This window comes from Vanacampus margaritifer, chromosome 3, assembly GCF_051991255.1.
Source record: "Vanacampus margaritifer isolate UIUO_Vmar chromosome 3, RoL_Vmar_1.0, whole genome shotgun sequence".
NCBI lineage: Eukaryota > Metazoa > Chordata > Actinopteri > Syngnathiformes > Syngnathidae > Vanacampus > Vanacampus margaritifer.
The window spans coordinates 26,114,797-26,140,574 of record NC_135434.1 but is presented as its reverse complement, the minus strand read 5'-3'; the positions used below and the strand labels follow the sequence as shown (position 1 = coordinate 26,140,574).

The 25,778-nt window shown below is 36.7% G+C and overlaps 1 protein-coding gene across 2 annotated transcripts in view; it reads left to right on the top strand.

Annotated features, from left to right (window-relative positions):
• Nucleotides 1-19,811, top strand: part of LOC144048710 (lysyl oxidase homolog 2B-like) — a 51,841-nt gene extending 32,030 nt beyond the window's left edge. Inside the window, exons 4-13 of one of the 2 annotated variants that reach the window (XM_077560954.1) lie at nt 1,461-1,677; nt 3,601-3,784; nt 7,076-7,227; nt 8,480-8,647; nt 13,281-13,446; nt 15,388-15,628; nt 16,067-16,182; nt 17,082-17,218; nt 17,315-17,426; nt 18,859-19,811. In XM_077560954.1, the coding sequence (XP_077417080.1) occupies nt 1,461-1,677; nt 3,601-3,784; nt 7,076-7,227; nt 8,480-8,647; nt 13,281-13,446; nt 15,388-15,628; nt 16,067-16,182; nt 17,082-17,218; nt 17,315-17,426; nt 18,859-18,929 (1,564 nt within the window). In that variant the 3' untranslated portion in view covers nt 18,930-19,811. The other variant, XM_077560955.1, reaches the window with a different exon arrangement.
• Nucleotides 19,812-25,778: the final 5,967 nt, after the last annotated feature.

Below are 25,778 nucleotides of genomic sequence, written 5' to 3'. Positions count from 1 at the left end.
TACAAACATACATTGGCTGCGCAAGTCTTCCATCTGTAGTCATTGTACGGTGGCCTAGAAGTAGAGAGGTTGGGGGTGACAGGTAAGCAGTGGTTCATTTTCATGGGACAGGACTGCCCTCTCACACTGTTTTGCATAATTATGACTGAAGTAAAAACTCAGACCGCAGGGTAATTTCCAATCCAGATCAATATCTTCATTTCATGATAGTACAATAAGAAATGTATTGGTAGAATTGTCCTTCCATTGGTGTTCTATCAAACAGTTCTAATATGCATTCCAGCTGGCCTCTAATTGCCCGGCTGTGGCCAACAAAATTAATTGTGACTCTTATCCAGTCCCGAATAAAAAATAAATGTTGCCGTCCCCATGTTTTTTTTTACATACATCTTAGACCTTTAGGATGTGCTGTTGTACTGAATTAGCGTAATAAATAATTGCATAAAATGGGATTCCTTAAAAAGACCACACCAGCAGGTTTCCTCATTAGCATAACAAGGTTTGCCATATTTATTAATTATACATCTTGTTATCACTGTTTGTCATCTTTACAAAAATATACAACAGAGTAAAAATTCCATTTGGCCTTAAGGGATTTTAAAATTAGTACAATATATAGTGCTGAAGCAAATCTATTGTTTTTATTTGAACAAATCTATTTTTTTTTATAGCTCAAAAGATAAACGTCACAAACATAACCAACAAAGCCCCAGAAACCAAACCAAAAAAAAAACCCAAACAATCTGACAGACAAGCTAAACCAAGGACTATGTAAACAAAACAAAAGTTATTCTGTCATAACAAACAAAAACAGACATGACCAAATAACTCAAAACATACGGTACTTGTTAGAAACATACATATTCACATAACCTACAGATATTTACACATACACATTTACACACAAACACAATAAGTGGAGAAGCAAATCTAATGAAATATTAATAAAGGGGTGATGTTTTTAGAGCTGGTAACCGTTTTGTGTGTATCACAATAAAAATCTCCTTTAATAATAATAATAATAATAATAATAATAATAGATGTTATTTGTAAAGCTTTATATTTGACATAAAACCTCAAAGTGCTACAGTGAGTGAAAATAAAACACATAGTAAAAACAATGTATTAAAAAAAATTAGCAGGCAGTAAAACCAATTAAAAAAACACTATAAATAAGATAAAACAATCATAAAAGAAATCACTTTTCCTTTTCACATATTTGTAAATTTTAGACGACAATATCATAAATGCAAAGAGTAGCATTACAACATAAATGCTCACACTAGACAAAATAATAGCATAATCATAATTGAAAAATAATATTTAGTGTCACAGTTTTACTGGGCTACCAGTGTCATCTCTCTTACTCCCTACTGTACATACTGTACGTATATTTGCATACATAAACGTGTCTCTGCAGGTTGTTATTGTAACTGATTCTTATTCTTTGATCTGTGCAGAATGTTTGCTCGCAGGAGGAAGCCCACCTACTGGGAGTTTGCCATCAACTGCACCGGCAATGAGGCCCATTTGTCCAACTGTAAACTAGGGAGGGATCAATCTTTGGAGTCCAACGGAACCTGTCCTGAAGGCTTGCCTGTGGTGGTGAGCTGTGTTCCTGGCAGAGCTTTTGCTCCATCGTCTGCCACTGGATTTAGGAAGGCCTTCAGACAAGAGGTACATTCTCACTTAACCTCTGCTCATGCTTGAAAAGCACTTTGGTGTGTCAATTGAGTAATTAATTTAAACACTCGTCACTATGGGCAGACCACAGGGGGGCGTGCTTGCCCACCATGATCCTGAACCCCCCCTACTTACCATTAAATGTATATCTTAACATGAATATAGCTACTATGAAAACTAAAATTACATTTTCAAAAAAAAATTCATTTTTGGAGATCTGCACAAGCATACTTACGGGTGGGCACGGCCCCCTATGAACCACCCATAGCGACGGGTGTGGTAAAACCTTTATGTTCTGTCCTCACTGGATGTGTGACTGTTTTATCCAGCTAAACAGAGTCAACAGACGAGATGTTGCTTGTATCTTATATCTCTTTTATATAAAACTGAAACAAACAAAAATACAACACAGTACATTAGTACAGCGCTGAAAATGTCTGACTTAAATTGTTTTCTAACTAAATTAGCATACATACACCAATCACAAAATGTAAAGAAATAACAATTATCACACCAATAAGTGCACTTTTACGTTGTTTAGAAAATGCTTTCTGAATTAAAGTAGATAACACAACCAAGGTACACTAACATAGTTAGCTTAGTTAGCAAACTCCAGTCCGTTAGCGTAAGAGGCTAACAAATGCTAACATCTTCAATGACTCATTCTTAACACATTTTTACCAAAATTATTTTGAATTCTCAAAAACATTCATCTTGACTTATTAGCTCTTTATAGCTTAAAGAAAATTCTGCAATTTGAACACAAATAGTCACTTACCACCTTAACTCGGTCAACGCTCCACCGAGTACGTGTTGCTCTTGAGGAGCGTCATTGAAAACTCACGTCAATTCAAATGAGTCAAACGTAATACATATTTACCGCTAGAGGGTGCTAAAAGTCAACACAAATCAATGCAAATATAACATAACAAAACTATAACATTACACTTTATGGTCAATGAGTTCAAACTCAAAACGTTCACCTGAGGTAGAAAGATTCAAACTTTGATACGTGAGAAATTGTTTCAGATTTAGAGCCCTATTTTCATATACAGGCGCCATATGCTCGGTGTAAAAATGGGTGCATCTTCATTTTTTTACTGGGGTAAGTCTAATTTAGCGTGTTTGGGACTGAGGGCATTTTCTATTACACACCCCCGGCACACTTGCCAATTTGGTGACAAAAAGTAGACTAGACTTTAGATCCACACAGAGGTGGTCTAAGTTGTGGCGCAGGTGGTGTAACGTGATTTGATTAAGCTGCAGCCAGACACAGTCTGCGCTCTGTGGTGGATGTCACCGTGTTTCATTCATAAAATGACAACAGTGTTAACACACAGACGTACAATCAGGGGTAAAAGTTGTCAAATAGCCTACTTCACATGTGTGACTGACTACATTATCTGCAAGAAGAGTTTATAAGTGTACTTTGCGTAAACCTGCAACAGACAATTTCTGCTTCCGCTATATCAAGGACTGTGTGCACCTCAACTGTACTGATTTTAAAGAGAATGAGGGGAACCACTTTGATTGGCCGGGAGCCGACTCCGTTCCATCCCACAATGGCGCAAATGCCTTTCTACCTGTGCCCGTCTGCTAAAATACCAAAAGTCAAACTATTAAAACACACACATTAAAAGTATTTCATAAAGTCTGTTCTCACCCTCTTGCTGTCAACATAGACTGTTGTATAGCATAATTCTCCAATAATCTGTTTATTTGTCAGTCCCGCTTAAAGTTTGCTCTAAAACTAACCCATAAAACAAGAGAAGTAAACCTTTTATAATTAAACACCCCAAAATGTTCAACAAAACTGTATCGTTTCATCTAATAAAAGTCTGTTTGCTCAAACATATAGTATGATGTAAAAAAACAACTTAACATAGATGTTATTTTAAGAATGTTTTTCCTCTTCAGCAACCACTGGTCCGTGTGCGTGGTGGGGCCATAATAGGCGAGGGCCGTGTGGAAGTGTTGAAAAATGGAGAGTGGGGCACCATTTGTGATGACAAGTGGAACCTCCTGTCTGCCACAGTGGTGTGTCGAGAGCTGGGCTTCGGTACAGCCAAGGAGGCCCTGTCTGGTGGTCGCCTTGGACAAGGTGGGTTTTTATGAGCACACTCGCAAATCCAAAGAGCTATAACTTACAGGAGTCAGTGTGCAGTACAAATATGTTCTGGGTTGAAAAGAGAGTAGGCTGCATGGTTTTCTTTTATTATCCAGGCCCTACATTTTTAAACAGTACACTTTTAATTCAAGTAAATTTTCCGTGAGCTGCTTAATTCTGAAAATGTGTCTATTAGTGAGCCGTTCTGAATGTGAAATGTGTTTTTGTGTGTAACAAGTCTGTTGCATGGTCCTCACTACAGGCACTGATACTAGTCGATAATTGTAAACAGCCTTGCTAAGTCAAAATACCAATGATGCTTTTACTTTGTCTTTATGGACGCTCGCTTTTCTGTTCAGACTCTGTGCTAGTTAAGAACAAATATCCGCAGACTTTTTCACAACACCCTAATTTTGTTTGTCATTGAATGTGAAGGGACCTTTTCAAAGTGGAGTTAAATGGTGCTGTAGTTTGATCTTTACAATCTTGTGCTGTGTGAAATTGATTTCATTGACTATTTAAGATGTTTTGTTTGTTGCTGAGTGGATTTTGAAAAAAAAAAAAATGTTTAATTTTTTTTATTTATATTTATTTTATATATTTTTTTGTTCGTTCATGTAGGAGAGGATATTTTAATGTAATTTGCGATGCATCATCAATCTGTGCAACACCACTGTAAGACCATAAAACATTTTATTTGTTTACGTGGGTTAGCTGTGCTAGACTATTAGCCATATAAAACAGAAAACACGTTAAAGCTGCTATATGGAACTTCCCCCCCCCAAAAAAAATATCTTTAGTTCAGAAAGAAAGAGTAATTAAAACAATTGAAACAATTAGCATGTGCTTTTTTTTCCATAAGGCATTGCTGAGGTATCAAATCAGGACTCGGTATTGGCAAATAATTCAAATCAAGTGACTCGGAGGTGAGAAAATGTGTCAGCGGCATCCCTAATTCCAACTTTATGATGCTTACAGAACATTCTTGAATTTTTCAAAAAGCTGCAGCAGTCTACATTTTCATTGTCGCATAACTTATATAATATTTTGGTATATCTTCATTGGCCAAGTGCAGTATATTAAAAGTAAACTCACAAGGAATTTGTCTCTGGTTGTTAGAGTCACTGTAATATCTTAACAAAATATACATTTAAAACATACACACAAATGTACACAGTCCAGAGATTATGAGCACTATAAAGTTTGTAATTGTACAGTAGTGCTGATCAAATCTACTTAGTGTTTATCAATTTTGACCCTGTAAAATATACAGTGAATAAATATACAGTACAATTTATAAATATATAAGTAATATAATGATAAATAATATAATGTTAATGACTTAACTTGCGTGGGGACCGTTGGCGATAGACTCTGTGTGTCTGGGCTGCATCACCCCCTCCACAAAAAAAGGGGGTTCTCATATTTATTTAAAAAAATAAATAAAATAAAATAAAATAAGTACAACTACAGTAATTCAATGTTCTCAATCTTTATTAATAAAAGTTCAGAGCATTAACGGTTCTTCATCTCAGTGGTACTTTGAATACTCCTCAGCATGTCGAGTTGAGTATTGACGTGATTTCTTGGGCACCTCTGCACATTCACGACATATCATTGTGCCCTTGTGCTCACCAAAAAAACACTCGTCTCCTCTTTTCATGGAATTGGCTGTTTTCATTGCCAACATTTCTCTGGTTTTGAAAACGACATGACTGGAACTGGGGGACTGGATATATTTCCCTTCCACTCTGTGTCACTTCAGAATCTGGTTTTACTGAAAGCTGTCATGAGCCTGAACTATGGTAGTAGCCCATAAGTGATTTAAAAAAAAACTGCCGAGGGCAACGACTTAGCAAAACATGCAAAAACATTCAACTTTGATGTCAAGGCCACAAAATATCATCCTGTGGATCAAAAACGGCTCGCGAGCTGTGAGTTTGACATCCCTGATATAACATATCATTGAGATTAAAAAAATAAATACATTTAATTCACAGGATGTTGGGACATATGTCACATATATAATCAGTTGACCACACAAACCAGCTGGCGGACCAAAAAAAACCTATGCCGGAAAGACATATTCCGTGATCTAAGTAACCACTTCTGTAATCATGGCCTCCACTGGAAGGACTTCCTTTCTAGACTCCAGACTTCAAACAGTGCAAAATGTTTATACCGGTGGTTGCATGAAGTGTTTTACAGCGTCGTCGCTGCACATTTCACAAAAGTGGGTTGCTCCATGGAAAAGCTGAAATGTACTGCTGACCCATTGAAAATCACACACTCAGCAGATGTTTTATAGACTCATTTTACTTGTCATCACAAAATACAGTGGAAGTAAGTCTAAATTTGAAAACTAAAAGAAAGTAAAGGTATCGAATTGAGCTGGCTACTGCATTTTATGTAGTGTACCAAAAATTAAACTAATATTAAAGATTAGATAGCTCTTAATTTGAAAAGAAAAATACACTGAGCTGTCACCAACAAATGCAATTATGGATTCTAATCAATATCACACTCGTTTTTTTATAGTACAGTATATCTTTTTAATTTTAACCTAATTTTATGATTATGAAATTACTGTATCAATGACTAAAAGATTCAGCCATATTCCTATTAGTTAAACATTATTATCCATTTTTATGTTCAGTATGAAAACGTAGAAAAAATATTTTATTGTACATTTAGAACAGATATAAAATCAAACCTATTGAAGTCATGCGATTCTTTACGATTTCAATTTTTAATCGCCTAACATACCTAGTTTAATTATTTACCTTTAATTTAATGTTAACATTACTGTATTTTTTATGAAGTCTAGTATTATAGAGTGCTAGTTTCCTTATTGGCAGGAGGCTGGAACGTATTAATGACATTTTCATTCATTTCAATGAAGAAAGATTATTTGAGATATGAGTGTTTTAAGTTTATGAGTCTGGTCATGGAACAAATTAAATTCATATTGCAAAGGCATCACTGTACAGTACACAAGTACTATATATACATTTGTGGCACTTTCTGACAAACAATATTCTACCTAATGATGTTACATTGTGCCTAAAGTGAATACAAATATCGACAAGTATACCTTTCGGTAAAGACATTTTCAATTTTGGATAAACCTGTATGTGTGTGAACGTTCTTGTGTGTATCGTATTTTATTACTGCCGTGTTGCAATTTTCAACTTACTTTCCTTTCTGTTCGTATAGTCAGTGGCTACACACTGTTTTAAGTTAAATGTAGAGATTTTCAAGCATTTTTTTCGTTTTGTTTGCAAGGTATGGGTCCAGTCCATATGAATGAAGTGGGGTGTTCTGGATTTGAGAAGTCCATCACTGAGTGTTCCTTCAACAAGGAGTCTTTGGGATGCAGCCATGAGGAGGATGCAGCTGTCAGATGTAATGTCCCTGCTATGGGCTTCCAGGAGAGGGTGAGTTCAGATTTAGTTGAATCTTTTTTTTTTGTGGAAAAACATTGTCTTCCATTGACTTGCTTTTCAAAGGGATTTGAAAGCACAGTCATACTATGGGTGGGAATTCATTATTCATACAAGGATTGTGTTGTAGAGCCTAAAGCCTTGGGAAATGATTATGAAAGTGGATTTTTGAAGTTGAAGTTCTAGGTATAAGGCTGAAAACAAGTGAGTGTGACAAAAGAGGACACAAATACAAAGTATCTCAAAGGTGGACAACTGTCCTTTTGTTGCATTTGTGCCTGTTATTTGCCAAAGGATCTCTTTAGAGAGGTGCTGGTTGAGCTTCTGGCCCACATTAAAGGGAAAATTTAGTTTGTAGTTTGGTAGTATGAAATGTAACTTTTGTGATATCAGTACTGTAACTTTTCTGACACTACCAAAAGCACATTCAATGTCTTTTTCACATGCATGAATATCATTAATTATTAATAATAGTATATAATTGACTCATTCACTCCCAGCCATTTTGACTGAAGCAACCCCCTTCGCTCCTGGCTGTTTTACTGGATTTTGACTGATTTTGCAAGGCCCACAGAATATTCTGTTCTATTGCTATAAAAGCATGGAACCTACCAAAAGAACAGATTAGAGTCTCTTCTTTCATCAGGAAAAAAGTATATTTGTATCTGTTTCCACTTTGCAGCAATTATCATTAGAATATAGCAAATTTTCATCATTATTCACAAATCTGTTAAAAACGCTGGCAAAAAGAGCTTGTTGCAACATGGCCCTAGTTGATCTTTTATACTCTGCTGCCACCTGCTGGTCGTTTTTTGTAATAAATACCATTGCTTCAAGTGGCCTCTTCATGTCAGAAGCTGTATCAAAGCCTTTTGTATGCTTTTGCATAAAAAACATTTTTTTTAAAACGTATAAATGTTTTTAGGTTTGAATGAGTTAAACGGAATTTGAGCACATTTTTATTTCAGACGTTTCTAACTAGTAGTGCTTCAAATTTATCAGTACCCATAAATTATCTAAATTTAAAAAGGTTAGTGACCCTTCTTCCCTTCTATATACTTCAAAACAATGACGTCATGTAAGTGTCTGTATTCTTTCCAAATGTGCTTCTGTTGTCTGTGAGCCTGTGCAATGTAACGCGATGAGCAATCTTTCTGTCTGTCGCATTGAATCTGCTCAAATATCATACGTGATTTGTGAACGTGAGCCTGAAACAATGTGCCTCCACTGTTGTCCCTATCTGTAGCTGCGTTTGAGTGGAGGCCGGAACCCCTTCGAAGGTCGTGTGGAAGTTCTGGTGGAGAAGAACGGCTCTCTGGTGTGGGGGACGGTGTGCGGTGAGGGCTGGGGAACTATGGAGGCCATGGTTGTCTGCAGACAGCTGGGCTTGGGCTTTGCCAGCAATTTTTTCCAGGTATGAGCAGAGGAGCCAGATGAAGTAGGAAGTTGTTGTAGAAAATACAAATCGTAAAACTATTTCACCTAAAATTGATAGTATTAAACAAAACATATACTGGTAATTTGGGCTACTATTCACTAATCTCTCAGTCTGTCATGGGAAAAATAATAATAGGAAATCGAGTCACATGCTGATTTTTAAATTCATATTTATTTAGAAATATTTTCAAATACTGATTTTAATCTTATGTGGTAGCACGAGTAGTAGTAGTGGTACAGTAGTAAAATAAGGCATTTAATGTGGCCAACAAGAGCTTAGAAGTCCTCATGGTCTAAAACTAAATCAGTGTTTAGCGTAGAGATGGCAAATCCAGGTCCAGAGAGTACAAACGCTGCCGCAGTTTGGCTTTACCCCCAGGTGCTAGGTAGCTAGCTCCCTAGCTAGCTCTCATGGTCCTCGTTTACCTGCTAGGGAGCTAACTAGCTCGCTCGTTAGCTAGCATCAGGGGCTTAAGTCAAACTTGTAGCAGACTTTTTACTTTCTGGACCTGGATTTGCCACCGCTGGAAGTTAAGCGTGCGTTGATCATAGACTACGTACTCAATGCATGCTGATTATGTTACCTGGAAAGTGATGCCCAAAAAAAAAGTTCACATTTTACGTATTAATGTGATAAGTTTCACATTTTAACGTGATAACTGTCACGTAATAGCGTAAAAAAACTGTAAAGTTTGCCTTACGCATTCAGCATAACAAAACAAAGCAATTATTTCCAGTTCTTGTCACTGGTGGAGCCTTTGTAGATATGTATGTATTATTTTTAAATCTTAAAGGGGAAGTCAACCTGAAACATTTCTTGACAATGATATGCTATATGTGACCTCACCATTCTAAACATGACATTCTGATTAACATTACATTTGTGGAGTACTAATTATGAAGCAAATTCTAGCCGTTTTTATCCATCTCAGGGCGGCCATTTTGCTACTTGCTGTTGACTGAAGATGACATCACAGTTGGTTAGGGCTCAGGCAACGATCAATCACAGCTTCACCTTTTTTCCGAAGATGATCTGTGATTGGTTGCTACCTGAGACCTGAGCAACTATGATGTCATTTTTACCCGACAAGGAGTGGCAAAATGGCTGCCTTCTGATCCTGAAAGAAGCTGCTGGAGTTTGCGGCTTAACTCATTCCACTAACGCAATATTAACCAGAATACCGTATTTAGACTAGCAGTGTTGGGAACATTACTTTAAAAAAGTAATTAGTTATAGTTACTCATTACTTGCTTAAAAAAGTTAATGAGTTACTAATTGAATTACTTCATAATAAAAGTAACTCGTTACCAGGCAAAGTAACAATTTTCACTACTTAAAAAAAAGTTTTATATCAAACAATTTTTATTTTTTATGTTTTTAAAATACATTATTATTAATATTATATTTTAATACAAATAATTCAAATTACGTCTACTATTTTTGTGAGTATTCATGTCACACAAATGCCTCACTTCATAATATGACACATTGTATAATAATAATAATAGTAATAATTCATTACATTTGGAGTGGTGATGTATTCTTGGAGTGGTGGTATGTTCTACCACTGCCAGTTACGAAAGCAATCAGAATAATAAAACAAATAAAATAAATACTGGATAGATGGTGATTTGTGGCACATATGTCATCTATAGGTAATTTGTAGACAGTCCCTCCAGAATTTCTCGGGCATTTTTTATGGTTGTTGAGGGCTAAAATAATCAATAATACATAAAAGAAATTGCCAATGCTCTTAAAATATACAGTGCTTAATGCTATCATGGCCAAAATCATAGCCATAACTACTACTATATTTACTCCTCAGAATCATCAACTTCCACTTGCTCTCTCTGAAAAACACGTGTTTTTGTACACTTTCAAATATGAGATTATGGTGATATATCTTCAGTTTTTTATTCTACACATATAAAGACGTGTTTAATGATTAATTTACGTCAGAAAACTGCCCAACTCTAGGCTTCACATGCATCATTCACATACAAATGTCACTCCATCGCCTCCATGAGTGTCAGCATATTTCTTTCAAGACTTTTCACATGTTTAGCACTCGTAAAATAAGAGAAATACAATTGTTGCCGCTATTAATTACACTAGGCGAGCGTGTCACTATGACTTACCGGTATCTTTATCGCTGTTCTGGTGCCTGTGGAGTTGCAATATGGCTCTTGGTAGAACATGATTGTCAACAAATCGCTCCTCATGGCGGCCGTTTTTCGGCAAATCTCGACTGTTATTTTTGATCAATGTCACTCTTGTCAAAGTTGTCAAACCAGTTCTAGGCGAGGACGTGGACTCTTTGCTAAAATGCTGAAATATGCTAAGCCTTAAGGTCCAGAAGGAAGGAAGGAAGGAAGGAAGGAAGAAGACCTCCAAAATAAAAGTCACTCTACATTTCAGCTGTCAAGACACTTTTATTGTGACGAGGTCCGACAAAAACAGTGCCTCATTATATCTGTTTATATGACGTAACATTTTGCGATTTGATTTAAAAAACCTCTAGCATTCTGTAGCAATCGTTGTGGGTGGGTCACGGGTTGCGTAGTTTCTCATTGTCTGGACGGTCTGTGAACGCAACACAGACTTTTGTTTTGGTAAGCTAAGTGCGTTCGGACAGAGCTGTTGTGTTCTGGCGTGGTTACAGCCAATAGTTACTTGCAAATTGTCATTAAAGAAGCTCCCCCCTCTTTCCCTCTTTCCGCTCTATTTCAATGCGCATTTAAATCACAGCTTCTCACTATTACGTAAAACGCAATTTAATTGCAAATGCAATTAATCGTTCAGCCCTAATTTTGACCAACCCTTTTGACGTGACATCAACATTCGCTAGTGTTGCAAATGTTCGCCTCTCTGTGGGATGCAGGCTTTTAATTGCATAACATGTTTGAACATATTTTCCAAAGAATCCCCAAATTAAAAAAGAAGTGCGTAACAGTTCATTTAAGATGCCACACTTTTTTCTCCCCCAAGACAAGAGAAAAATACACTGTAATTCTTTAAAAAAAATTCAATGTGTTTTTTAAAGTATTCATATGTGAGGCCTTGTTGACCTGAAGTTTACTGTTGTGTTTATTGTATGTTACTTCTACATTTAATCACATATTTGTGTTTAATTGGAAGATTCCAAGACCATTCAGCATACTTAAACCTCGAGGATGATCAGATAAAGTGCCTTTGTCCCTTAATGGGAGGAAATACTTGAGGAAGCTCCAGTTTATGTTTGCAAACAGTTGGAGAAAACTGAGTTATACTTGGGGGAAATTGTACTGCGATGCTTTTGCTCTGCCTACCTGGAGCCAGGTATGAGAATGACTATCATTGCATTTGACAGTTTTGCAATGAAGGCAGAGGTGCGGCCTGCAATTTGGATCCCTTGTGTTAGAAATATCACTTTTGGCCCCAGCACTTTAATATCATAAATTGAAAATACTTAAAATATATATATATATATATATATATATATATATATATTAGGGCCTCTGTCAGCGAGGGGCCCTTAGAATCATTATACTTCTTCGTTATGGCACCTGTGACTGATCAGGAACATGCTTTTATTGTTTGTTTGTTTATGGTTTATTGTGCTAGTATTCAGGTATAAGTTAATACATTGATATAATTAGTAAAATGTTAGAGTTGTTTCTTTTTAAATCTAATCTGTAGTCAGGTGATTAACAACAATAGACTACAGTATAATGCAGCGATTTCCCTCATATTCCTGATAAAGATGAAAAAAATAATAATGCCAGAGTGCACTCCGGTGGTCAGAAATAAAATTGCACTATGGAAAAACAATAATAAGTACTTACTGGTACATTGATTCCCCAATTTCCATCCATTTTCTACAGCTAGTTTTGTTCAAGGTCACAGATGAGCTAACGCTCATCCCAGCTGTACACATTTGATTGATTGCTGTGGTTTATTAGAGGGAACATACGTAAAGTCAAAATGACATATTCACAGTTATGCACATCTGTAATTTAGAGTCTTCAATTAATCAAGTTCTTTCTTTCTTTTTTTTTGTACTGCTGCCTTTCCCAATTTGTAATTTTTCCCAAACATATTTTCAGCTAGATTTAAGTGATTAAATAATTTTCATTACAGTAAAGCTTATTTCAAATTGAAATTACTATTATTATTATTTTTATTATTATTATTATTATTAACCATGACGGACTTTTCACCATCTGTACCATGTACAGTATACATGAATGAAAATTTGTATTCGGTTCATTTGCAAATTAAAAATTCAACATGGTAAAAAAAAAAAAATTTTTTAAATCCATAGCATAAATATACAACCGAAAGGGTGTAGGCAGAAGCAAAAGCTTTTCATTTCATTACATATAACAAATTGCATTACATATAACACAAGGAAATATTGTATTTTTATTAGTACTGGTGAACAGTAATCATGAAAATAATTCCAAGCACTTTATATTCAATTGATTATACAGTGTGTGTGAAACACAATAGCAAATCTAGTTCAAATGTCACTGCTGTACAACAAAATGACCCAGAGATGGATAATGTTTTTTATGATTTTTTATTTTATTTTATTTTTTTTTTACTTTGGTGTCTGTTTTATCAACAGGAGACATGGTATTGGCAGGGCGATGTAAGTGCAGACAGTGTGGTTATGAGTGGTGTTCGCTGCTCCGGCACTGAGATGTCTCTATCCCACTGCCTGCACCATGGAGCTCACCTCAGCTGCGCAAAAGGAGGTGGCCGCAATGCCGCTGGAGTCTCGTGCTCTGAGAGTAAGATGAGCCTTTTTGCATTTGCAGTTTCAGAAAGTTTCCAGACCGGCGTCACAAAAGAGATTCAAACCGAAACTACTCACTACAGGCTCTGCTTTCGTGACCAGTGCAAGTCTGGCACGAGGTGTGTTCTAAATCTGCGGATGGACAGGCTAGACCAGGGATCTGCAACCTGCAGCTCTGCAACCATATGCATCTCTTTAGTCCCTCTCTAGTGGCTCCCTGTGAATCTCTAAAAATAAATTATTGGCTTTTTTTTTTTGATAAAATATGATTTGAATGATTTAACAATTTTAACAAAAATGAATAATTAAATATTCAAAGTCCAAATTTGTATGTTGTCAGAAAGTGTGACAGAAGGTAGATGGAAAAGTTTTTTTTTTTAATGCCTAAAAATGTCTACAAAGTGACCATAAAATTCCAAAAAGAAAGAGGAAAAGCAGAAAATGACCAATATAATGTACATACAATTGCACAAAAAACCAAAAAAAAAAAGGCAGAACAAAATGTCCATAAACAAAAAGAAATCCTGAAAATTACCATATAATGTACACAAAATTTAAAAAAAAAAAAAGTACAAAAGCAAATGTTTATAAAGTAAATACTTCAATGTCCAAAAACAAAATACGGAATCCCCAAAATGACCATTAAATGTCCACAAAATTGCCAACTATGTCAGAAAATTTATAGCAAAAAAGGCAGGGGAAAAAAGTTTTAAAAAATAGCCATGAAATGTCCAAAAACAAAAGAAAAAGGCAGAAAATGACTATAAAATGTCTTTAGAATTGCCAGAAAAGTCTGAAAGTCCATTTGTTTTAAAAGGCAGAAAATAAAACATTGAAAAAGTAACTATAGAATGTCTAAAAACAAAAAGAAGAAATCCTGAAAATTGACATATAATGTACACATAATTACAAAATAAATAAAATATTTCTAAAAAATGTCACAAAAGAAAATGTTTATGAAATAAAATGTCCAAAAACTAAATATCCCCAAAATGACCTTAAAATGTCCACAAAATTGCCAACGATGTCAGAAAATTGATAGCTTAAAAACTGATAACTTAAAAAGTTAAAAAAAAAATTTAAATAAAAAATAGCCATGAAATGTCCCAAAAGAAAAAAAAAAGGCAGAAAATGACCATAAAATGTCTTTGGAATTGCCTGAAAAGTGAGAAAATCCATTTGTTTAAAAAGGCATAAAAGAAAACACTGAATGTCCAAAAACTAAAAGAAATTCTAAAAATGAACATACATTGTACACGAAATGACAAAAAATAAAAATAACAATGTATTTTTTTTAAATTGCACAAACGAAAATGTTTATAAAATAAATATAAAATGTCCCAAAACAAAATAATAAATCCCCATGACCATAAAATGTCCCCAAAATGTCTGATAAATTAAAAAATAAAATAAATATATATATATATATATATATATCCAAAAACAGAAGACGAAAGGTCAAAGAAAATTAATCTCAAAGTATTGGATGCTGTATATTTTCTGTTATAGTGTGGCTCTAATTAGACCTTGGGCCCTCAGTACATTAGACTAACTCTAACACACTGTTTCGTTCATCACAGCATTCAAAGGTTTTGTGGCTCCAGACAGATTTTTGGTTATTTGACAGTAAAGTTTGTTGACCCTGCAAGTTTTTGTTTGACCCTGCAAGTTTTTGTTCAAACTTCTAATGCAATGAATTTGCGATGTGTTAAATGCAAATAAGAAACAAAATGCAATTACTTGCAAAACCTTATCAGTTGCTATTTGACTAGACATTTAATGTTCAAACTGACAATTTTTGTTGCAAATATTTGCTAATTCTGCATTTGATACCTGCAACATGTTCCAACAAAGCTGGACCGATGCATGTTTTGTCAGTTGTGCAATTATGTCTGTGGTCATCCCTTGGCTTCATCTTTTATTTTTGTCCCACCAGCGGCCCCTGACCTGGTGCTGAACCCTCAGGCGGTGGAGCACACCACCTACATGGAGGACAGGCCCATGTTCATGCTGCAGTGTGCGTTTGAGGAAGAGTGCCTGTCTTCCTCCTCCAAAGACATGCCTGCCAACTCCTACCGCCGTCTGCTGCGCTTCTCCTCTCAGATCCACAACAACGGCCAGTCCGACTTCCGGCCCAAAGCTGACCGACAGACTTGGGTGTGGCATGATTGTCATCGGTCAGTTCCTCACGACAGATGCTTGTTCGATGAAGCGCATTCAATTTAGATTGTCTATGTTACTGTTTTACCATTTAACCAGCAACATGAGTGGGTAATTTTATTTTTGTTGAAAAACATGTCATAGTCCAAAATGTGAAAAATCTTTTTTGATCACAAACTGCACTTATATGCCGCTTTTACCAAGGCTAATATTCTTCTTCTTTTTTTTTCATATCAAAGTGTACCAAGATTGTACACGTCTGCTTATCAACCTTCAGAAAGGTTTTCAGTTTAAAATATCTTACTTTCACCAGGAGCAGGAGCTTCTTAAAATGCAAAAACAATTGTTTTTGTCTTGACAGAGCCACTCTATCTTTTGTTTTGATGCAGGCTATTTTTGTTCTCACAATGCTGCGTTACAGCTTTGTTGTTACAACTTCGTGTATGTGTTGGTAGGCATTATCACAGCATGGAGGTATTTACTATCTACGACCTGTTCAGTTTGAATGGAACTAAAGTGGCAGAAGGACACAAGGCCAGTTTTTGTCTTGAGGACTCGGAGTGTGATGAAGGTAGGATCTCATCTCTTGATAGGTTTTGTACTTCAGATTGACGCTGTAGCGTCGGTTGAAATAATGAAGCTTTACTGGTGGTCTGAAGTTACCTTTTAATTCTCCTTTTCTTTGTCTCATACAAAAACCTCTTACATGCACCCAGCTGGGAAATAAAACAAACATGATGCCATCAATCAGACGTGTTCACATTTCCTCAATACAGATAAAGTCAGGCTAATTAAATTCAAAAGGTAAACACAAACATAAATCTATTTAAAGATAAGATCAATTATTTACCTTGTTGCCACTTTCAACCTGGCTCTTAAAATGTTGGATTCGTCGTGCACAAAACAGTTTTTTAATTTTTCAAACCTCTCGCTCTTTAAGCTGTCTCTTACGTCATTCCCCCTTTTCGCATTCCTTCGAAATAAACTTCCCCCAAAGAGGAAGTTAGAAAATAAGAGTTCCAACCTCGACAGAAATTTAGCAAATAAACCCGTTGAGCTTTACAGACACTTTTGTGGCAGGCGTTTTGATGATAGATGGATGTAGGTGCTGCCCCCAAGTGGACAAAAATACTTCACCTCTGCAGTATCATTTGCAGGAAACGTTTTTTTAATTTTTTTTTTTTCACTTGTGTAGTAAATAAAATAAAATAATATTTAAAAATGTCAAGTAAATGAGTATAAAACATACAAACAACACATGTTGAGAATGCAAGCCTGCATACTTTATATAACTTCCAGTGAATTTGTGTTTCTTGGGTTGACATGTTACGTGTCTCAAAAGAGAACAAAAAAAAAAGGCTGAATATGCATGCAGTTTTTAATCCTCACTGAAGTGATGTCCCATGTGGCAGGCAGGCCACAAAGTTTTGTACGGCTAAGTGAAAATATATATTTTTTCTTGTCTTGCAGGCATTGAAAAGCGATATGAGTGTGACAATTTTGGAGAGCAGGGCATCACTGTGGGCTGCTGGGACACTTACAGGCATGACATCGATTGCCAGTGGATTGACATCACTGACATAAAACCAGGAGATTACATTTTCCAGGTCAGTTCACTGCCAACATTTGTCTCATGACATCTTTTGTTATCCTACTATTTAAAAAAACAACAACGAAAAACTCATCATGTATTCTTTTTGCAGATACTAATCAATCCAAACTATGAAGTACCAGAGTCTGATTACACCAATAACATCCTGAAATGTAGATGTCGATATGATGGCCATCGTGTGTGGATGTACAGCTGTCACAATGGTAAGTTCCGGAGAACCTAAAACTTTGTCTGTTTTCATAACGTAAGCTTCAAAAGTCCATGAGTACATCAAGATGAAAGAGAACCCTCCCAAATCCTTAGTTTTCACTCAAAGGTATTATTATGATCATCACCTTTTAACGTTTAGATTGTGAGAGGCACATTGGGACTTTATCCATTTTATTGACAATGTACATATAGCAGCCAATACAAGACGTAACCTGCACTTCATAACAATAAGATCAAGTAGCAGAGCTGTAGTTAGCCATTAGAATGATAACAACACTCAGTAGCAGGCAGACCTCAGCCAAGGCAAAACACTTGCAGCATCTCACTAAAGTGTAGTACTAGTACAGTACACATGTCACATTTCTGTAGACATTTAATTATATGTTTTCATGGGACAACATTGAAGAAATGACACTTTGACACAATACAAAGTAGAGCTTATATCACAATACTGCCATTAATAGCAACAAAAGTGAGTACACCCCTAAGTGTACTCATTGAGCACAATTAGTTCTGTGGCTCATTATTCAATGATCAAAATGTAGTGTGCCTGTTTTCTTGGCCATTATCGCTTTACAAAAGTTTGGCAATATGCGTTGGCTAGTTTTTGAATAATGCCAGTCATAACAAAACACCAACAACTGCAATGCCTCCTCCACTGCACTTTGATGCTGACGGAAAAGTACTGCGGTAATTACATGTCGTATGTTATTGATTGTTGCACTAGTTTGTGGCGAAAAAACACATTGTCAGTGACCTTTAAACTTCTGAAAAGAGGTCGTTCCTTGTTGTACTTGCAGTCATTGTTTGTGTGCACCATCATCCTTGCAGCTTTGTGTGTGTATGCAGTGTAGAAAGTGAATGGATTATAATTAATTTGAACTAATAAATGTATTAAATATGGCATACTTGTATTATGCTTTATAGAATGGCCTTCAGTTGAAAGCAGACCTCCACCAAGGCTGAGCAATTGTAATTTGGATCAGCAGTTAACTGCACACCTGGAAAATAGATTCTCGCCGCTAACATAAGATGTGCAGATTTTGTCATTAAATTTGATCGCAAATTCACCAAAAAGTGAAGGGCAATGTTGAAGATATTGAATAATTGAATTGAGCTATCAATGATAACAATGAAAATGACACTGTACTTCTTGAATTCATGTTGAATCGATATTTGCACCAAATATGATGACATTTAACGACATTGCTACGGTAGTTTTTGCACTTTTAACAAAGATGACCTCCTTTGTAGTGGTAATATTTATAGTTCTGCTTATTTTAGATGAACAGATTGAATGGTCAAATGAGTGATCCCGAACAACAAAAGTTCTGCTCATCATTTTTGTGACATCCCTTTAAAGTAGATGAGATGTTGCGTGAGGAAGAAAGTGTTGATTTCAAAGTGTCTGTGCTTCTTTGCTAGGTGGCTCATTAAGCGTGGAGTCCGAGCAGTCGTTCCCCGGCCTTCTCAGCAATCAGGTCACCCACAGGTAAAAAGCCCACCAGCCATTCACCCTCCAACAGGGAGAAGCTCTGAAGCCCACAGCCACTACATGTCCCCATCCGTGCTGCCAGCTTCGGCCTTCATGTTATACCCCAGAAAAAAAGAAGAAAAAAAAGAACAGCTCCATTGTCACCATCCTGCCTGCAAGAGGGCTGTTATGGAATTTGATGAAAAGTGTCATGAATGTAGAGCAGTGGAGGAAAAGAACCTCCTGCAGGGTTCTGGTCGGAAAGCTTTCCTGTGTCATTTACAGTGGAGCGCTCGGTGACTGCGCGGGCTTTCGGCTTTCAAGACCTGCTGGGCCTCCTTCAACACGTTTTCAAAAAGTACATTTTGCATACACTGAAGTGACTGTGGTTATGCCACCATCCAAGCAAAATGGGCCATTTCACTCAGTTGTTAAAGCAAATCAATTCCTCCTTTGTTTTTGTAGGAAATTATGAAAAGATCCCTTTGTGGTTATTTAACGTAATTCTAATTTGTATTAAAACCATACTTGACAGCGTGACGATGCTACAGAGTTGGAATACAACATGATTGTGGACTCTGGTGAATGATGCCATGGACTCAAATGTCTCCCTGTTTAAAAACGTACAACTGGATGGGTGCGCTTTCTTCTTTAGTAACTTGCTGTCTGTTTAATCAGGTTTCGCTTTTGGCTTGTTTTAAAACGTGGTTTGTACGATGGTGTGTGAATTCCATGTTATTGTACTTTTTATTATTATTATTATGGTGCTATCAAACTGGCCCTCTATTTTCTGAGGGTCCAGTATGTGTTTTACAGGCTACATTATGTATACTAACAGTATACTTGAATTAAGCATAGGAAATTTGCATTATTTGTTAAAATCTAATAAAGATATGGAGCAAACAAAGAATTTGATGTTCTCTCTTACTTTGATATTTTCCCTACCAAAGGCACTATTTATTGGAGTAAATAATTGAATTTTCAATGACAAGAATGATCAATGTGTAGAAAGTGAAGTTACAAGTTCTGTCTTTCAATTCGTCAACGTCCACTCTAAAGTCTTCAAAATGATCTGGCACTAGAGAGCAGCAGTCACAAACATGACACAGAAGTCATAAAATGGTGCAAGACGGACCTCCTGTGGCCGTGTACGAGTACTACACTCTTCTGGAGCCATTGACTGTACCAGTGGTTGACACTTTCATTTTAGGAGTTTAATGTAATAATATTATTAATAATAATAATAAAAGCCTAATTCATTATATTATTTATTTATTGTTAATTGAATATTTGATCAAATAAATAAAATATAAGGGAATGCATTTAATATCTAAAAAGTAATATCTTATCATTAAAATAAATCACTTAACTGATTAGTTAATTAGATAAATAAATATGAATGAATAATTAGATTTTAATTAACCCATATAATGAAAAACGGCTAAATTAATGCAACAAAAATTACAGGACTCTCGTGAATGCATTTAAGAGGGGACTGGGTTGAAGAGACGATCAACTAAAAAGAAACGAAATGTCAGTATAGCTTCTTGCTTGTTAAATTGTGGAGCTGCTGCGGTAAATGATGAGACGAGGAGACAAACGCAAGTCTCTTTAACTCTCCACAATTTTGTACTTAGCATTATGCTATTGGAGCAATAATCAATATATTATATATACAGTACGTGTATTTAGTGGAATATGCTAGTCCAAAGCTCTAACTACCCTGAAAATGGCTACCAGACTAAGGTGCGTCTCTTCTCTCTCCCTGACACCGTGTAGGTTCCTGCAGAACCGGAAATGGAGCAGGAGGTTCAAGTAGATGGATAGATCGTTACAGACTTCACGGAAACTAGATCTGTTTTTGGCTGGATTTCAGTTATTGAAACCTGAGGCAAAACTCGAAATATTAAACATTTCAATTGGCTACTGCTTCTACTGTTCCTTTTAGTGTACTGTAGTTAAAATGCTGATTCTATAACTATGATTGACAACAGTCTACTTTTTGACTCATGGAGACCACTATATATGCATTTTAACTTCAACAACTGCTATTGTACGCTAATTACAACTAGCAAAGAAAATTAATTTGATAAATGCAGTCCTATAGCGATAATGTAGAGCTACAGAGTAACATATTAAGACTGCATTTAACAAACAAATTGAAACACAAATATTAAAAGAGCATCATTCACATGGCAATCACATTTTGATTTCCAGAAGAGTCTCCGCCCATCCTAGAGATACGTACATGATAACACTTTTTTGAAGTATTACCTGACAAATGAATAAGAATAACATGACAATGTTGTAAGACCAACTTTTTTTGCTTTTTTTCCCTGTGTAATTTAGTGCCATCTAGTGGTGAACTAATAATTCATTCAATATAAAAACCCACTATTGACTTCAATAATATGCAAACAATATGTTATATCACATCAACATACATTTTTTTAATATAATCATTTGTAGGTCTAATAATGTTAATTATATGGCTGGAGCCTCACCTCATTGAACGTCGTTTGCCCCCCCTCGTGGTGCTTGCATCGAGTGTCTGATCGGGTCGACCACCGCTTACCTTCCTCAGCTGGAGGCCGACAGGTGGTCGTCACTGAGTCCCATGATTGATCTTCTGCTTTGCTCTCGCAAGCCTTTACTAGCTCTCTTTCTTTCTTTCTTTACTAGCTTCTCCCGTTAGCCGTTCTTGTTAGCAAGCAGCTCTGGCTAAATTCGCGCCAAGTTGCCTTTGCGGCCTCAATTCAACACTCAGGAAGGAAGGGATATAAAGAGTTGACCAACTTTTTCTTTCAAAATAATAAAATAGGCCTACTTTCAAAATAAATAAAAAATAAAACAATAATAACACGCACACACAAAACACACTCCGCACCCCCCAGTCATGATAAAAACATGTTAGGCTACATGCCGCCCTCTCATCTGCCCAGTGAAAAGCGGACATTTGCATGAATTTATAATCCGCACAACCACCCCCTCCAGACAGAATGTTCAAACGTGGACACGTCGGGGCAAAAGAGAAAGTTTGGTCACCCTTCAGATTGTCTGTTTGCAGTCAGACTTGATGTCGCCATCCAGCAAGAAAGGTTTGCTTTCAAGTTCCTCTCACATCTGGTTCAGTGCAACCACTAAGAGTTGCTATACTGTATATAGGACACTGTAAGTTAATATTTGGCACAAAATAGGTCCAGTTGTCGCCAGCTTTTTTTCAAAGTTCCATGTGGTAAAAATTAGGATTCTTCCGGCGAGTTTTCAGTTCATGGTGCACAATAAGGTGAACTTGACCTCCCCCCCGCCCACTGCCATTGATAGCAACAGATGACAAATATGAGTTGTAACTGTCCAGGTTGGCAGTGTATGACTTTTAAAGTTTTCTGATGAGGGTTGCAATAATTGTGATGGTGTGTAAAATTCAGAATGTGGTTATAGCTGCAGGGGGTGGGGTTTGATGGTTTGTGGTGGTGTTTATTATTATTTTTCTGAGTTGGCATGAAGAGTTGCTTTAAGAGTGATTTAAAAACATGTTTTCTTTTCTTTGACACTTATTGTAAAAAAGGGATATCAACACTTGCAGTTTAACAATGCCTCAGTTGAGTTCTGCTTTTTTTTTTTGCGGGCTGGCCAACAACACTTAGTAGTGACAGCTCAGTATACTATCCAGTTCAATAAGTACTGGACAAAAAGACATGGATGAGTACAATCTGTGACTTTAATAGCCACAAAGCAGTCAAAACTGTGAGTAAATCTCATGTTTTGGCAGTACTCTTTCTTCCTCCCTCCATTTTCTATCCCACTTGTACTCGTCATTCGGGTCGTGTGTGAACTGGAGCCTTTGCAAGATGACAGAACATCTCAGTCCTGGCTGCAATGTTCTGGATTCCGTTTTGATTTTTTTTCTCTGTATTATGCCACTTGGAGCCAACAGTTCAGAGTGAATTTTATTTTATTTTTTTATGATTCTGCCTATACGCAGTGTACCTCCATGTTCACCAACTTCTGAGACCCTAGAGATAATTTGGCACATAACTATACAGGCACAATCACGGGCTTTTTTTTTTTTTTTTTAAGCAAAGACATTTTTTTTTACCATTTAACAATATTTGTCATGTCTTTGGGTCATTATCAATCAGCAAGGTGAAGCCCCGACCTATTAAGGGGGGGGGGGGGTTTAAACAAAAACAAAACATTTTTCTTAAGCTTACAACCATATTTATTTACCATAAAATTTAGAAGACTTGAGAACACATACTACCAATTCATAGCAAAGAGCACAGCAATGACTTTAAATAATATCTGCAAGCAATAATAAACACAAGCACTTCATCACTGCAAAAAATGTAGAACTCTTAGCCACATGACATCAATTCAAACAGTTAAGTTCTGAAAAGTACAGCAGTTGTGGCTGTTTGGCACATTTCTTGAAACTGAGATGACATTTTCAAAACTGCAAGCTCGTTTGGCCAAACATTTATGCACAAACTATCAGTTCATTAGCAAAAGCACATTTCTATCCCAAAACTGGTCACAAATGCTTCATTCCAAGTTTCTTTCCCAAACAAAGAGTCGGTACTGTCGCAACTGCAAAGATCCTTCTCAATTGCTTTAGCTCATCTGCCTTCACTTAGTGCTTTTGCCAAAAAAATCACTTGGATGAATTTGCACAACACCATGGATCATCTGCAAAAGCTCATATCTCTCCCTAAACAGCTGACCTATGTGTCAAAATCAAATTTCTATGTCATACAAGTAGTCAGTGCCCCCAAAATGCATCGTCCCTTTGGCATTGTGTGAACACTACAAGTCAAAATCATTCTATGTTTTGTCACAAAAGCAGAGGTGCCACTAATAAAATACAATTATATATAAAACTGAGGGGCGGAAAGGATTTTACTAGGGATTTCTTAATTACACTTTTTGGGGGATCTGAGTCACCTCATTTTGAGATCGTCCGATTCCGAGTCCTGATCCGATACCTCTGTATTTTATTAAAGATAATTTTATTTATTTATTTTAACAAAACTACCCCAACACCTTTTATATGGTGAGTGGACATTGGTTAAACTAAGTAAACCATTAAAAAAAAAAACTTTTGGGGCACATCTATCTATGAGTTACTCAAAGGGCTATTATTAACCAGTATCTAATTTTTTTCACAAGAGCTTTATTTTTGAGAACCTACTGTAGCCGTTATAAAGCATGCTACTTAACACAAATTTATGAGCTAACCTAATGTTGTTTTACTTAGGAAGAAAAAAATTATGTGTGAAACAAGCCAACTTCACAACAAACAAATGGCTGCACTTGAAGAGCGAGCAAGCAAAATGTATTTAATCTTACCATATTATGACTTTGGAGCTGGACTCGCACCAGTCTAGACTGCCGGCCCGGGCGGAATTTGGCAGTCCTGCTAGGACGTCCGACCCTTCGAATTCACGCTAGGCTTGACTAGGCTTCAAAGGGCGTCCAGAATCCAGAGTTGCCGGCGCAGGCACCGCTGCTCGATTCACGGGGAAGAAACGAAGCGTCCGCAGCTAGATCTGCCTGGATGGCACGAAGCATATGCAAGTCGCCACTTGCCAGGCTGCCCGTCAATGAAGTGCAATGGGGAAGCAACGCATTTATTATATATTGTTTCCGCGCACAAAATGCCCACATTGCACACAGTGCAAGTCGCACAGTAACTTATTATCATTTACTTCCAAATACCTCGGCCGTCGCCATTTCCTTGTTTAGTCCCGCCGCTCGATGGCATTAATAGTGTCACTGTAGTAAAGTGACGCCATGCCGCAAGCACTGTGTGGAAAAATTAAGTGCCACTGCCCAACTCCAGATGTAATAAAAAGTTCTAACAAAAAATTTACTTCATATATTTATCCGAGTCCTGATTAGGAGACAACGTTCGATTCCGATCGAGTCAGCAACCATGTGATCGGCCCAATTTCCGATAACGTGATCAGATCGGGACATACCCTAGATTTTATAAGAGCAGTTTTCAAAGTTTGCGGTTTCAAATTCTCCACTCACAGTCAAGGAAATTGCAACACTTTTTATTCACACAAAGTTACTTACACATTAGAGTACAACAAAAGAAAGTGTAAGCCAAATTCTGTATATTTATGAAAAATCTAGCGCACAGCGTGAACGAAGAACCAACTACTGTAACACTTTCACTCACAGTAAATTCTTAATTGAAAAATATATTAGTAATAGTCACTCAACAAGGGTTGAGGAACTAACTCACGATCTTCAGCTTGGGAGACAGCCAATCGACACCCTGAGCCACAGAGCTCTTCCTGTGTGCTAGTATATTGCTCGTATCAGCGGAAATCTTCGTAATTCCAAGACCAAAAACATCTTGAAGCTAAGCAAACAGCAAAAGTGGAGTAGCTCATGTGGTGCTGCGGCCGTCTCCCAACCTAAAAGTTCCTCAACCCTTGAGTGATTTTTATTTTTTCAATTCTTTATTTTACTTTATTCCAAGTGTAATTATTCTAAAACTGAGTCTATTTGGTCCCACTCAAAATAGAGTCAAATTTACTCTGCAGAATTTACTGTGCAGTCACTATCGTCACCTTCCCCCTCTTGACCATCCATACGGTGCTCTCTGTTTGGCCAAAGGTTTTCATCTACGTCGCAGCTGATATTTTCCCTTGCAATGCTGCGAGGGGGGGCAAAACGGTCTCAACCATCCTCCTTGAAATGCTGGACTAATTTTGACAACTGAACAGATGATTTAGCATAATATGACTTACACACTGAAATCCTGCTGACATGTTTTGGAGAGGATAGTGTTAAAAACAGGTAATCTAACAATAGCCATTAGACTGCATAACAACTCATCCAGTTCAATCAGCAAGAT